We start from the raw sequence: 16870 nt of genomic DNA on the forward strand, positions 1-16870 counted from the left end.
AAGGCCTTATAACAATTGCTTCCATCATGGATATGCAATGTTTTTGTTTGTCAAGCAACTAATAAACATTCTACAAATATTTATTAATGTCAATATATTAATTGCATTTACGTGTATCATTCTATATAGAGGAATTCAAGGGAACAGTATCACACACTCACATTTTATAACATCCTTTAACGGACTAGCTCATCAGAAGTTTTTCAAACTCTCCACTTGTTTTATTTAGGTCTATAATTTACAACTTTTGAATGAACCTTTATAGTAGCATGAGATCATCACATTCTAAGATGTGCCAAAATTTGCAATCATTTGATTTGGTTATGAGAAAATCAGTTCATTGTAGATAAATTATGGACCACTTCCTTAAACTAGAGATGCCATCCAAGGAAAAGTTGGAGAAAAGGTTAAATTTGTAGTCATGCTCACAACCTATTCCTTTGCTTAGTGTGGAAATTTTGTTTTTGAGAATGCAATAAGTCTTTCATGTTTTTCTTTTTGACACGATGTGAAAACAATTTCAACATTTGATGCATGAGTTCAAATGATTTCATGCACATTGTGGAAAAGATTACGTTATGTCCTTGACATCTAGATGGGCACAAGTAGCATTGGTCACAGCAGTGGTCATGAAGTGACTTAGTGTGACCACTGTGACGTGTGCTACTAGTGCCCATCCAAATGTCCAAGGACATAATAGATTAGGTCATGAAAGTCTGCTGCACTCCACAGTATATTCAATATGGCAAAAGATTTGGATATTTCTAATAGAAGAGGCATAAATTGGCCTTGGTTATACTCCAAATATTTTCATGCTTAACATGAGAAATATTCACTGTTAAGGAGGACAAGAACTATGGCCACTGATCGTAGTCTTCTTTTTACCTCCTTGTTTCGATAACAAGAATATCAGAGAAACTCTAGAGGGAAGAAGATAAGACAATGTACAACAAGAGTGGCAATCTGTTCTTTCCAACAGAAACACATAATAGCACTGGCTTTACAAATATAGTGTACAGATCAGTCATCAAGAAGGCTAATTATCAGTCCATGCAATGCTGGAGATGTCGTATTGTTTCTGAGAGTTATCTCCCACAAATTTCTACAAAGCAACATAGACAGATGCAAAAGAAAAAAAGAAATAAGTTCAAAAAAAGAGTGAGTATTGTCCAAAAACTTGTCCCTTCTTTCCTGTGCCCGAATGTTATCTTTAAAAAACCTTATTAAATTCAACACATTTTTGAACTCAAATGAGGATTAGAGATGGAAACTAAGAGAGGGAAATTTTCGAACTTCAAATGGAGTCATCAGATCAGCATCCAAAAACATTATTAAAGAGTGTTTTAAAGGCTCAACAGGTGCACTTGATCGTTAAAGCTGTAGCCAATCAGAAAAAGGATGTGAACAAGCTGTAATCTTTGGCTGCTATGGAACGAACAAATTTAAACAGCACAAAAATTTGTGAAGATATAGAACAAGAACTGGCTTTATAAAAAGAGAGTTCCACTACTTTAGGCTTTCCTTCAGTTGAAATTGCAAAAACAAGAACATGCCATATTTTAACCAGGTACTAAAATCACAGGACCTGTGGCCTGCCAAAAGAGAGGTTGAAATAGCAGGAAAAGTTAAGATATAAGCCAGCCTATAATTGAGTGATCTGAACAAGGGCAGAATGTTGTAATCGAAAGTTTAGATTCTGTAGTGTGTTTGAAAAAGAAGTTGTTTGCAGAATTTGTAGTGGAATGTTTGTTCAAGAGCTAGGAAAACTTGTTTTTTCAGAAGATGTCTATTGTTGAAGTCACCTAATGGCACAATGATCTCACCTTAGCTACTCATTGAGAAATATATTAAGGTAATGTGGACTTTACTTGATATTTGAATTCAGTCGTTGGTACACTTAAAATGCAGGTAAGTGCTGCATTGAAGTACCATACTGGGATTACAAATGCAAAGAAATGGCTTACATATAATCTGTTTGGAAGACTATAAATAGTTATTAGGAATGGGGTCCACTAGAAGAGAGTGCACTACGTGAAAAGACTAAGGCTTTGGAAGACGAAAGCCTAGTTAAAAAAAGCAAATGCACATTGGGAAACGTAACAATATACAATGCGTTGGCTACTAAGAAGACATAAATGCACTTTGTGAGAGAGGATGGTAGGAGAGTGTTGAGCTAAAAATGCATTCTCACTTAATTAGCTCTTTAGTTACATTCCCCAAAACTCAAAATTACCAAACTTCTTTAAAAGGAGACAAGATCCTAGAGAGTGTATGTGTCCCACAAGTCAAACCCTAATTTGGGAGGACCCATCTATCTATAAATAGACAACCTACCCACTGCTCAGTCTCATCTCGTTTTTGCAGATTGTTGGCACCATAACTTTGCTGTCCACACTTGTACGGAGGATATGTCAGTTCGAGTTACTGTCCACTACTGTTTGCTGTTGGTGCCTGCTGTGCAGCGTTTTCTACCAAATCATCATCTGCTACTGCTGTTTGAAGCCTGCTAGCTGATTGCCAGCCTGCCATGTGGCCTGTGAGCCCTGTGGTTGACTATTTCAGCTGTCATACAGCCTGCCATGGGTCAGTTTCTGCTGCATTTTGCTGACTGCACATTGGCTTGCATGCCACATCATTAGATCACCAAGATTTTGCTGTTTCTGCCCCCATCTGCCCATCTCTCATTGATCTGGCCATCATTAGAGCCGTGTTTGCTGCTGCTAGACACTTCTGGAGGCTGTTTGCTGCGATTCAAGATCTGTCAATGTACAATACTCTCACTAGCTCATACTCTCTGTCTTGGTCCTAGGGACATGGGAGCTTGAGGGTTAGTATTTCACCTTCGCATAGTGTGTTTGCTGCATTAAATTTTGTATATACTTAACATTCATTCATTTGTTCATTTTCTTCTTTAGTGTTCATTGTCTCTGAGTTACCCTGACCCTAACTGTTTTCTTTATTAGTATGTGCTCTATTGTGCGATTGTGTTTGTTATTTTTAGACAATTATTCCTTTGCATGGTATTATAGCTAGGTACTTGTTGAAGAAACTTGAGCTTTTGATTGGAAAGCTTGTCATAAAAAACAGGTTGACATAGGAAAAATGACTTCAAACACTTCCACACCACTTCAATCTCTAGAACCCTCCGCGCAATGACCCGAGTAGGAGTGGATCTCACAACTTGCTTTGCAAGGATCCAATACAAGAGGAGAGACGTCGAACTACCATGGAGTCTACATACCATTTGAGATTACATGAGCCAAGTATGACCTTATCCTTATGCATTAGGCTCAAGACCTAATGGAAGGTAAACATGGGTTATCCCCTTTAGATTTAGTGCATGATCTACTCATTTTGCAAGAAGGATGGACACTCCAAATGGGACAAGCCATTCCATTGGAGAAACCAACATAGAGTACAAGCCTCTATTCTCTAACCCTCCATTCACTCTAGTGTGAGGTATAACTATTTATACTTCATCTTATTTGGTTCCTACTTCTTTGCAATATTTTGCTAATACATAAGAGAAAGAAGGTATTGTGCAATCAATCCACAACAATAAGTCCTTAAGAGGATTGGTATCTTTATGTAACATAAGAAGAGATGCTTATAAGAAGAAATCTGTAAACCCTTCTATAAGTTTTTTCTCCTACTATTTCTTCAAGTTTGCTTCTGAAGGTCAATTTGAAATAGGCGAAATATCTCATGCTTCTCTTTTGTCTTCATTCACATTTGAATTTCAAAGATTAAATTCTAAAAATCAAAGAAATGAACTCACACATTACATCATCTCAATTAAATTTCCCATCCATCTCACCCGCTTCTTTTCTTTTCCCAGTGGTATAGAATCTAGATGCACCTATAGGGGAGGCTCAACATCCATCTCACACATGTTTGGCTTATATGTGTAGGTAGCTGTACCTAGTGGATGGATTGGTTATGTTCCATTGCCTTAGCCTACAATTGGGCAAGGCTATGCCAAGCATCCATTCACTAACGAGACTTGTTTTAACAGGTCTAATCACCCTATTTAGTCAAACTTGATGAGCCATGTCCTAGATTCACAGTAACTTGTGGGACATTGTGCAAGGGATGGAACCCCAACCAAACCCTCGCTTTGTTTCATACAAGTTAAAATACAAGGTTGTCTATTTTTGAAAGGCTGGAAACACCTCCGCCATTGTTGAGTTGATGTAGGGATTACTAGAATTTCATTCACAACTACAACATTTTGACCTTGCATTAGAGTAGTAGAAACACTTGACTAACTGCTATGTGGCTTGGGATAGGACCTGTTGAGATTCAAAGCCTGTCGTATGAATCTCCACCATGAGCTCCAAGAATTTAGGATCATGGACTAGGATAGCCTTAATGTCAAGCTGGCTGAATACTAGTAATTACTCACCTAGTTCTCCACCACAGGGGCTCCTAAATCCCTTGAAGATGAGGTCACATTATTCCTTAACAAGCTTCCAAAGAAATACTTCAATTTCCTTCTCAAGTGATCTCATAGCCGACTATGCCCATGTTCTATGAGTTCGAGTGTTAGCTACTACATTATGCTCGATTGTTCGATCAGTTTCATAGTACATTCTCCTTAGAGCAAGCTCTTGTTACCACCTCCCAATGGGGACACTAAGGCAATAAGGGCCATAGCTAAAATCAAAATCACAATCAAAACCAAAAACAAAAATCAAATTGCAAAACCTAGGTAGTAGAATGTACCTAGGAAAACTAGGTATTGCCAACACTGTCAAAAGGTTGGCCATTTTGATGAGTGTCGATCAAAGGCAAAAGGCACCCAACCAAAACCCAAGATTTAGACCTCCGTCCCTCAATTGTGTAATTCCTGACAAGGAAGGCAAGGTGGTTGCAATCAAAATCAGGGGCAGTGGAGGACTCAAACCCACATTGCCACCTACCAATCATCACATCCAGTTTCATTCTTAACTCCAAAGGACATGTCTCACTGGTCTGTTGGACCATAGACCCACCTTGTCTCTATCGAGACATTACGAGACGCGAGCTTAGTTCATATTTACGAGTTACCTTCTAACAAGGTGACTACACAAACCCACTCTACCCAAGTGAGTACATCTGTACTTGTTTGAATTGTTGATAGTGGAGTCACCCATCACACGACCCCTATCCAGGACATTTTTGTCTCCAACACCCCTTCAACTAGGAATGTCCAATGTGGGAATAACTCCTCAAACAAGATCCATGTTCTAGGTTGCGTCAAGTTTGACACTTACAAAGGCCGAGATCTCGTTTCGCTAGATGATATATACTATGTGCCCCAACTTGTGGTGAACCTTTTATTTGTTTAGTAACTTTTGCCAATTGGGACGAGTAGTTTTCTTTACTATGATCACAATCGAGGTCATAGACTCCTCCAGTTTAGTGATTGCTCATGGTATGGTACAACCTAGTGGCCTCTATATGATAACTTGATTCCTCTCATAGCAAATTGCTGAGGACTCTGAGTTCCACCATTTCTGGACTTTAGCCACCACACAAGACCCTTCGAGCAACAAGTGACTCTAGCATTTCCACTTTGAATGCCTTGGGTAGAGCTTTGTCTACAAGCTATCATGTTGTCAAATGGTTGAGGACCTTCCATGTCTTAAACTGTCCAAGTATGTTAGCTTGGGAAGCAGTACCGCACATCATTTCCTCAAAAGACAAAACACAGAGTTGAGGAGCCCCTTAGATTGATTCATGGCGATCTTATTGGGCTAACATTCACTACTACCCTTAATGGCATATTGTACTTTTTTTTTTATCGTGGATGATTGTTCAAGACATATATGAATGTCTTTCTTAAAGCATAAATTTGACATCTTCACATACTTCTCGACTTGGATGTGTCTTGTGCAAAATTAGATGGGTTGTTGTATAGGTACTATGAGGAGTGATAGCAGTAGTGAGTTTATCTCCCACAAGTTTTCTGAGTTCTTATACGAGCACAAACTCTCTCACTAGCTAACCTCTACCAGCCCCCCCTCTCAGAATGGAGATGTAGAGCGTAGGAATCAGACAATGATGAACATGGCATGCTCTATATTCTTTGCTGCAAAACTCCCTAAGAGCCTATGGACTAAGGCTATTAACACATTAGTGTATATCCTCAACTGATGCCCGACTGCAACAGTCCCTCATAAGACTCCCTTTAGGGTATTCTTTGGTACTTGATCTCATATCTCCCACTTCAAGGTCTTCCGGTGTTGTGTCTACATACACGCATGATGATAAGATAGAAAAGCTCGATCCCCGAGCCGGTCTCTTGATTTTTGTAGGATACTCCTCCAAGGCAAAAGTCTCGCTTGTTCAATCCTCAGACAAACAAGGCAATTACTCGAAGAGAGAGAGTTTTTGATGAGAGGGATATAGTGCAGCCCACTGCACTAGCTTTTTAGCCAATTCCTAAACCTACTTCATCAAAGATAGTGTCACATTTGCGTTTGTCTTTATGGCAAATTCAAGGTTGCATTCCATTTGCGGATGGAACTATGCAGTCTGTTCTATCTAGTCCGGTTAGATCCATAGATCCGGACTGTACTTGCCCACGTGACCATTGAGCATTGTTTTCCATAGTCAAAGTTTGGCCATTTTCTGACCGTTTTGTGAATTTTTTTGCTGTTTTTCTCTACCTATTTTTTTTGCCCCTTTTCAAGTTTTTTTGGACCTATTGAGAATGCATGCAACTCTTTATTGTTGGCTGGGACTGTTTATAAACAGCCCTCTCCCGCTTCAATCTCCACCCTCTACTTTCAAGCCTTCTCCACTCAATCCTCAATCCTCAAGTCTCCACCTCTTGCTCAAAAGTCAAGCTCACAAGTCATCTCCACCTCTTCTTCTTTCTTCTTTTTTTTCTTCCTCTCTACTAAGTTACCACCTTCTCTTCCTCTTCCTCTCCTCCCACCTCTTCCTTTTCCTTCCAACTTCCAACTTCCAACTTCCAACTTTCTCTTCCTCCTCTTCCTTTCTTTAATCTTAAGAGTCAAGACTTACAAGTTACTCCATACCACCTTCTCTTACCACATCCTCTTCCATCTCTCTTACCACCTTCTCTGTCTACACCTTGACCTCTCTTACCACCTCCATCTCCATTTCCATCTCTTCACCATGCCTAAAGCCCTTCATGAAGCCTTTTCTCTTCATATCTCACACCTTGAGAAAGCCACGAATTGCACCAATGCTTATCATTGGATTTGCAAGTATTACGGAAAGGTCCAAACAAGTAGCATGATACGGCTTCTCATCCACTTGTCCAAGATAGGTGGTGAATGTGGTCCATGTCTGAAGATCCCTCAAGTGGTAGCCAATGAGATCATCAAGAAGGATTCCCCCATTTCAAAGGCATTGGAGAAGGTATCCTATAGTATGGTGCAAACTCAAGAGGAGATAGTCTCTCCCAATACATGCACACCCACGGTTACCCCTTTGGCTACACCTATGGCTACTATGGAGGGATTCATAAATCCCTCAAATTCCCCTTTTACTTTAGCTGCCTTTGCCACCACCGTCTGATGTGATGAGGTGCGAATCTGTCCAATAGCAAATTGAAGCCCGTGAGAAAGTTGAGTATCCATATATATCGATCTCACTATGAAACCATCATGGGAAAGCTGTAAGAAGTGACATTGGTATTGTACCATCTTCATGCCTAATAGGAAAGGGGCTTGGACCAAGTCCTCTTCTGTCTCCACTTTAGTGATGTCTGCTTTGATCACTCTATTCAACTTCGAATAGCTGAGACTCAAAGTGGGACAATCAAGGTTGTAATTGAACGATGGCAATCTGTCTATATTCATCCCATGCAAGTTCAACCACGTGCTCATATGTGCATATCAACACTGTCTATCTTCCTCTGCTACAAGCTGTCTTGAAGACTCCAAAGCTAGCCTAGGGTATCGGTCTTTAGGGAGCTACCATATCCTTTGAAGAAAGATGATTGCATGGAATAGTGCCTCCACTACCGTGGGTGCTGCTCCCAACTCTGCTCGGATGATCTCTTGTGGTACTGAGGCTTTTGCCCTTATCATACGTGCCATCATCATGACCAATTGGTCTCTCCATATGTTCCTAGCCATCATAATGTTATACAAGTCCGTTATAGTCCATGAGAGGCGCCCGTCTAGTATGATAAAGGCTTGGGCTCCAAATGGCTGCTCCATAGAGTAATGTGGGGATAACTAAAGTGTCAAAGAGCCACAATTTGGTACAGGGTTCCTTGAACTGTATGTGTGCACATTGTCGCTCTAGAATGCCCGAAGCTACATATGCCCATGCAAGCCTAGCCTCTGAAGTCTTGTTCCATGAAAACTGTGGCCCTTTGAAAATGATCCCAAGGTATATATATTGTCTAACCATTTCCACTAATGACCGTCATACATAAAGTGATGCTCTGAGCATGTCACCCAAGCTGCCGAGGTGTTAAAGACCATAATTTTAGTATTTTCAAGATTAATCTTGATGCCTTTCTCTTCACAAAACACATGCAATGCATCCAGATATCGTTGTAGCCCCTCAGGTGAATTTGAAATGAGCACAATATCGTTTGCATATAACAAATTTGATATCAATACCCTAGCCAAGCACCCCATCTTTGTATGTAATCTGAAATCTCGTCAATGTACAATCCAAACAACAAAGGAGAGAGTGAACAGCCTTGCTTTACACCAACCGTGCTAGACACCAAGTCTGTTGTGGGTTCATGCACTCATACTCTACCTATCACTATCTCATACAATGTATAATTACACCAATGTATATCCTTTGGGACCCCAATGGTTTGCAACCTTTGCATGAGTCATGCACGTGGTACCGTATTGAATGGCGGAAGAGCGAGAGAGGATTTCAAAGAATGGAACGTCGAGAGAGAGGATGCCGTCGCCTGTGCGTCTGGCCCTAATGCCGCCCGTCTGACTTCTGTGTCACCTTTTTTCCTGTCGTGAGGATTTGCGTTGACTGTCAAATTGAGCAGGGACTGGTAGCGCGGACCTTCTGCCCCTTGTCGCCTGTGCGTCTCGACCTTAGCACCGTCTGGCCTGTGTCTTGACTTCCCTGCTACTAGATGGACTTGCACACACCATTGGATTGACCTAGAACTTTCAACGTTGACCCCCTGCTCCAGAACATTTGGCCATGTTGCACACACAGAATGATCTGTCGTGTGCCCTTCTCTTCCTCCTGCTGTTGGACAGAGCTGCGACTTGAAGCGCCGATCTCCTGCCCTATAACGTTTCACCCTGCAGATGCCCACCAGATTTGACCGTCCTGCTGTTCTCGTGATCGTGCTTGTCTTAAATCTGGACTGGCGCCGCGCTGCAGTAAACCCTAGCCAGCAAGTGACATCGTCTGAGAAAGGGAGTGCCTGATCACACATGTCACGTGCAGAGAGAGAGAGAGAGTGCCTTGCAAATAGCTTTAGATCTCTTGTTAAAGTGGTGATACAACATGGCTAGTCTGGACATGGCCTTTATTGACCAAATGGTGACAGCCCTTGGTCCGGATTCTGAAACAGAGAAACCAGAGGATATGGTTCCTTGCACAGAGGAGATGCCACTTGGTCCTGACTTCCAACCTGCGGGGGCAAACGCACCAAGCATACTTCAGAAGATACTATGGATCATCAAGAACATTCTTATGCTCAGGTTGCTTCTGATTCTGTGGATTCTCAGGATGTTGACTGGGAGCATTTGTTGGAGTTTGCCAATACTCTGCTTGGTGATTATGTTCAACATAATCATGAAGTGTTTTCTGACTCTGAAACTGAAGATGTTCTAGAAGCCACTGTGGATCCTAAAAATGTTTTGCGCTCATTCTCAGTGTTTTATGAACGTGCTATTATACTCTTCTTCACTGATAGGATCCCAATGCTTTCCCATATTCGCCAGTGGCTGCAAAGTCTACTAAAAGGGGAGTGTGTTGAAGAGATTTTTGTTGGGCCCCGAGGTTTTTATGAGGTGCTGTTGAAATCCGAGAAGCAGCGTGCCGATCTGCTGACTAAACTGCCATTGTTCTTTGATCGTCGTTTGGTCCATGTTGTGCCATGGTGCCCAATGGCAGATTTTCAGCGCTTGCTTCAACGCGAATCCTAGGTGTGGGTTGAAGTGGAAAACTATCCGACTGTCTATTGGCCACTATTAAAGGATGCCATGGCCGTTGTGGGCACTGTTTTGGTTCCCTCGAGCCTAAGGGCCACGAATCGTAACCGTTTGTGTATATTATGAGACACTGCTCGGAAAAGGCCTGCTTGGTTACGTCTTAATTGCTCTGGCATGCATCCTTTGCACTTTCGTTTGAAATGGGGTAACTTTGTAGGGCATTGTTTTTCGTGTGGAAAATTGGGACATTTTATGGCCGAATGTCTAGCGAAGCAACCGACTTCAGATGTTGAGCATGTTTTGCCTCCCATGGAAGATATGGTACTTGATGCTCCGTTGCAGGATGCGACCCAGCCACCTAAAGTTTTGGATAAAGGCAAACAACATGTTTCGGGTTTGGATTCCCGTGACAATGACTGGGTAGATGTACGTGCCAAAAAAGGTAAAAGGTTTGATGCTGGCATGGTGGATACTGTGCCTAATGCTTCACAAGATTCCTTGCGTACTTATATGCGTAGGAAAGATATGTTGTCTTCAGAGCACACTACTCATGCTATGGTTTCTTCTGCTCCTCGCAATCAGCCCACTAGGAAAGTATATACAGATGGTCCAAAGGATCCACCTGCTAAGTTGGCTTTTGATGCTAGAGGTAACGTGATTACCCCATGGGATCGTCGTTATCCCCGTTCCATCCCCAAGACAGTGGATACATTGTTTACCTTTAAATCCGGCCGTCAAAACTCTTTTGCCGTGTTAGCTGATTTTTTAGATGAGGGAGTCCTTGACATTCTAGCAGAAAAGGTTAAATCGAGGCAAGCTTTGCTTCGTTCCTAATTTTCTTTTTTGAATACACATGAAGATAGCCACGTGAAATGTGCGAGGCATTTGTTCTCGCAATAAGATACATGCCATGTGGAGTTTATTGCATGAGAATCAGTGGGATGTCTTGTGTGCTGTTGAGCACAAGAGTCACGGTGAAGCAGGAAAAGTTGTGGATTGCCATGGGTTTCGCTTGTTTTATACAGGGACACATGCCATGCATTATTATGGTGTGCTTATGATTGTACATGAGAAATATTAGCCTGTTCTTATTAAAAATGATGTACATGGTCGTTTTGTGGTGATTGAAGTTTTATTTGAAGGAGAGATCTTATGGTTACTTGGGCTCTATGCTCCAAATGACTCTTTATCCTGCTGGGATCTTTGGAATACTTTGTAGACCTCCTTGTCACTTGGCAGACGGGGTTTTTTTATGGGGGATTTTAATATGTGTGTCGATCCTTCATAGTCCACATTAGAGCATTCGGTGATGGACGCTCCGGAAAGCCGTGTGTGGAATGCGTTTGCTCTTACCGTACTTAAGTAAGATCTCTGATCATGGCTATACCCTTCTTCTACAAGGTTTACTTTTCATTCTGCACAGTATACAACTACATGGTCGCGGCTGGACCGCATATACATCATGCACGATGATGCTTTTCTTCCTGAGATGCTAGAAATAAAAGTGTTGCAGGAATATGCCTTGTCGGACCATTTTCCTCTACAGCTTGAGATGCTTGTACAACCCATTGTACCTTTTAAGCAATTTTTGAATAGACTCCCTTTGCCTTTCAACTCGTCTTATTTGAAGCATTCAATCTTTCAGGGTTATATACAGCAATTGATTGATAGATTTTTATTGAACTTCTCCTCTGAGGGCAATGCTTCTTTTGAATGATTGCTCTCTAATGTGCAACGGATTGTTCGGCAGTATGGGATCCAACATGCCTCCCTTTGTCGGCGGCGTCGACAAGCAGCGGAGGAATTACTGGCTTTGGTTCGTTCTCTACTGGTGGAGATTCCAGATGATGTATTTTTGTTGCCATTGGCTATGCGTTTGGCTGATCTTATTAAAGAGTTTCAGTTGAAATCTTATCAGCAGGCCAAATTGCAAAATTTGACTGAGAATTTGCAAGATAGTGCTTGTCAGACTCATAAGTTCTTTCGAGCTCTCCATGCATCTCCTGCTCGAGAGAATATGACTAGACTCCAGGATGTAGAAGGTCGAATGGTCATTGATCCTCAAACTATTGTGAATATGTGTAGGAATTATTTTCTAGACCTTCTTGGTTCTAGTTCTTCACCTTCTGACCAAAATACTCATGCTCGCTCAGTTTTCTATGATTTGGTCCGCAATCAGGTTCCACATGATATGCAAACTACTTTGGAGACAGATATTCGTGAGGCGGAGGTTATGGATGTTTTGTTACACTTGCCCAAGGATAAAAGTCCCGGTTGGGATGGTCTCATCAATGAATTCTTTGAGGTTTTTGCTACCCGACTGGTGAAACCATTGACGGCTATGTTTCAGTACGTTTGGGAAACGGGGTTCATGCCTTCCTCATGGCAAGGACTTATGAAACTGCTTCCAAAAGTTCCTTCGCCGTCTATGTTGAAACATTGGCGACCAATTTCTTTGATGGGTTCTATGTATAAAATCTTTTCCAAAGTGATGGCGAATCAGCTCCATAAGCATCTTCTTGCCATTGTGCATCCTCTTCAATATGGTTTCATTAAGGGCCGAAACATTCTGCATAATGTCTTAAATGTGCAAATGGCTATTGACTAATCAGGAGGTGGTATTGATTCAATTGGACCTGGAAAAGGCTTTTGATTATTTAGACTGGTCTCTCATTGCAGAACTTATGTCTACTATGGGCTTTGGTACTCCGATGTCTCGTTTGATCTACACCATTAGTGCTGCGGCTTCTTCGCGAGTTATGCCGAATGGTGGTGTAACCGAGCCATTTGTCCTTGCACGCTCTGTGAGACAGGGTTGCGCTTTGAGTCCTCTCTTTTTTTCCCTTGCGACTCATCCGGTTCTTTCGATGTTATCTCATATGGCAGCTTCTACTCAGTTGGCTGGATTGTCTCTTTCTTTTGGATAGCACTTCATTAGTCAATCCTTGGCTGATGACAGCTTTATGATTTTGCGTGTGGACAAGGATAATCTTCGTAAAGCATTAGATGTTTGGACTCTCTTTGGTCATGCTTCCGGTCTTCATATCAATGCTTTGAAATCAGCCATTCTCAGTTGCACGGAGTCAAATTTGTAGTCATTGGACTGGTAGGGAATGGTTGTTCCCCGTGGTTCCATTGTCAGGCATCTTGGGTACCCTTTGGGTGTTGATGTTCGGCCAAAGCAACTACTAGAGTGGATTTCACAGAAATTGGCAGCTAAGTTTCTGTATTGGAAGTCACAGGCTTGGCCCTTCCATGTTTGCCTCAAAGTGGCTCAGACAATTATGTTGCCAATGCTTACATATTTCTTGCCATTGCTGCCTTGGACTACTACTACATTGAATGCTCTTACTCAGTACGTTCGTTTCATGTTATGGAAGGACTTCTTGCATGCAGGCATTTCATGGATTTCTTGGTCGCATGCATGTAGATCCCCAAACGCATGGGTGGTGGGGCTATTTTGGACGCCGAAACTCATATGCTGGCACTCCGTTGGTCCCTTTTTCGTGCCATGTGCTTGGATCATCACCCGTGGGTCTTTATAGCCCGTTATTTTCTTGAGGGTAACGGGCTTGTGCATGGTAATACCCAAATTCGGAGCTCTTGGTGGCATGTTCTTAATGCAGACTCTCGGTTTTCTAGTCCTTCATCATCCCTGCTTGCTCATTTGGTATGTTCCTGGAAATTGGTTCTCTAGAAGGCTCAGTGGCATCCAACGGAGGACCGCTTAGCTACTAACTCTTTTTAACTGGAATTGTTGGCAGCCTCGCGATTACTTTCTTGGGAAGGCAAACATGAGCTTAGACCAAAATTTAACCGCATGGCACGTTTGGGCTTGACTTCAGTTGCAGATGCCACCCTTGCCAGTCGCAATGTGTTGATATCGTTTCGTATAGCCAGGAGGCTTTTCAAGATTCCTCGTGGATACCGTGATTTATGGGGACAGCTTTTGATGGTGCTCCAGAGCAGACAACCCTTTCCTGCCCTTGCTTCGGATCGTCCCTGGCAGGACTGGGACCTTGCAGCCCGACTGAATTTGGAGAAGGCCTCAGCTAACCAGGTGTATCATCTTCTGATTAAAGATCATCAATGGCTGGTTCCTAAAGCTAATACTGTATGGGGATTGCGTAAATCTCAGTCATGGTGGAAGGTAACTGTGATGGAGGGCTGGTTGAACAAGACACCTTTCAAATGCAAGGTCTTGAGGGTGATGATTGGTGGTCTTCCTCTTGCTTCACCCCTTTCCAAGCGTCGAATTTCCAACGGCAATTGTTTCTTTTGCACCACCAGTGTGGAATCGGCCTGTCATCGATTTATTTCTTGCCCTCTCGCTAAGAAAATCTGGTTACTCTTGTCAGCGGTTTGGTGAGCAGTGGTTGGTTTCTCGCTAAGCCCTTTTAGTTGGGTTTTTGTGCGGCCCAAATACCCCACACCGGCACAGTCGCATATGAAGATCTTGTTTCACTTTCTTAGATACTGGGGCTGTTGGCACAATTGGACATATTGCTAGGCTTAAGGGTCCCTTGCATTGGCAGATAGATCTCATTTGGCACTCTGGCTTACTCCCTTGGGAGGACTTACTTTCCTGGCATATGGTGATTTCCTCTACGTCTTTGCCATGACTTTTGTAACTCTTTTGTCGTTTAGTACTTTATAAATATAACATCCATTACGAAAAGAGAGAGAGAGAGAGAGAGAGAGAGAGAGAGAGGTCAATTTTTTGTGCGAAATTCAGCCACTTCTTAAATGCGATAGCAACCAAGGGCCATTAGGGATCAGGTGACATAAATTTGGTAATGCCTAGGCCAAGGTGGTTTTGTATAGTTAGTATGATACGTTCAATATGCAAATATGTGCGGTATGGAACATACACAAAAATTTTAAGAATAAAATACATTGTTCCGTATGTTCATTAAAAAAATTCATATAAAATTATATATAAAATCAGCCTTCACACATAGAATGTGTAACTGAAAGATAGGTCATGAAGAGGCCCAAGCATTGTGGAGAAGAATGACGAGAAGGGAGGAGAGGGAGAGGAAGAGGGATTTGGGGGAGAGAGAGAGAGAGAGAGAGAGAGAGAGAGAAAGAGAGAGAGAGAGAGAGAGAGAGAGAGAGAGAGAGAGAGAGAGAGAGAGAGAGAGAGGATATAATGCATATGAATGGTGCCAAAGTCTGCCAATTGGTCATAATCTGGCCCTCATTAGAGTTGTATTTGCTGCTAGTAGACACTTCTTGAGGCTGTCTACTACCATTTGGGATCTGTTAGAGTACGATACTCTCTCCAACTCATACTCTTTGATTGGGCCTAGAGACACGAGACAGTGTTTCACATTTGCAGAGCATATTTGCTACATTGAGCATCGTATATATTTAGCATTCATTCATTATCTTCTTTAATGATCATTGTCTTTGAGTTACCCTAACCCTAACTGTGTTCTTTATCGTTTTGTGCTTTGTTGTATGATTGTGTTTGTTATCAATAGATAGACATTTCTTTATAGAGAGGTGGAAAAATATCACTCAACAGAAAACAAACACTATGGCTTACCTTTGGTAGGCCAAAAGCATTGCCTTTATAAGATAAACACAATTAAATACTATTTCATCAAGCAGCAACCTACATCAAACCTTTTTGGGACTTGATCTTTGTACACAAGAATGGGCAAGCTTCTGTCAAGAAGAACATTCGCATGATGGATAGAGAGATTTATTTGATGGTTGACAGATTATGCAGTGCTAGTCATGATGATAGGATAAATGATCTTGAGCAAGCCATATGTGCCACACCTAATAAGCACAGTTGAGATGGGTGTCACTCCCCCAAATGCCAACACTCCTTTCCAAGTAGTGACCTTTCTATACTGCATATGTGGGAGCTCCCCAACAGAGATAAGCCCATATGATACTCATTCATCTTGGTAGTTAGTAGTTGAGGGAGACACCTAATGTTGGTATGCCTAGAATGTGCACTTGGTTAGATCTATATGCATGAGGATTGATGCACTCCCGCCCTTTGACTACGACCTTGCTTGCCCCAACCTTGGTCTCAACCACTCCAAGCTAGATAGGATAATCAAAATGGACATTGTGAAGCTAGATGAAAAAATGACATGGATTAGACTCCACACAACCTTTAGACAAAAAGATGACTCATTACTAGAACTAGTTTCTGCATCTTCCCCAAATAAATTTGTCATACAATCCACCTTATATGGATATACATAATTTGTCACACAATCCATCCTATTTGTTACACAATTCATCTTCCTCTTTGATAGCATTGGTATAGATCCTCCCCCTTACCATGAACGTTGACTTGATAAGAGATGATTGTCTTTTCTCCATTGTACTTTTAGAGTTTGGTTTGTCATTTATATACCTCTTCACCAATTTCCCCTCCCGGCCGTGTTAGCAATCATGTGTCTCGTGTCATCTCCCACCTATGAGACTTAGTTTGAGTCAGACAAGGACATTTAGAGCTCTAATATTGTGTTTATCTATCATTTTATCACTCCTAGAGACTTTGGATGGAGGTGACAGCAATGGATTTCATTTTCGGCACGATGAAAGTTAGTGAGTGGACTAGTTTGAGCACCTATATTTTGGCCCTAGACAACTAGTGTACTAGTTGTGACATCAATTTGGCTTTTTACAGCATTTTTCCCTCACTCCACTCATTCATTTCTCATTTAACCAGACCTTATTCTTATCTCATCCGCATGCCTCAATTTGGTGCCCTGTAACCAGCCTTCCTC

General features: G+C 41.8%; 1 protein-coding gene across 2 annotated transcripts in view; it reads right to left on the reverse strand.

Moving 5' to 3' along the window:
- Positions 1 to 554: 554 nt before the first annotated feature.
- LOC148018942 (neurochondrin family protein) overlaps positions 555 to 16870 on the reverse strand; it is a 117102-nt gene continuing 100786 nt past the window's right edge. For both annotated transcript variants that reach the window (XM_087701428.1, XM_087701429.1), the window contains one exon: positions 555 to 1102. In XM_087701428.1, the coding sequence (XP_087557554.1) occupies positions 1021 to 1102 (82 nt within the window). In that variant the 3' untranslated portion in view covers positions 555 to 1020. The remainder of the gene's footprint in view (positions 1103 to 16870) is intronic.

The sequence above is a fragment of the Lygodium microphyllum genome, chromosome 20 (genome assembly GCF_053477565.2).
Source record: "Lygodium microphyllum isolate KBCC chromosome 20, Lygodium_microphyllum_v1.1.10, whole genome shotgun sequence".
NCBI lineage: Eukaryota > Viridiplantae > Streptophyta > Polypodiopsida > Schizaeales > Lygodiaceae > Lygodium > Lygodium microphyllum.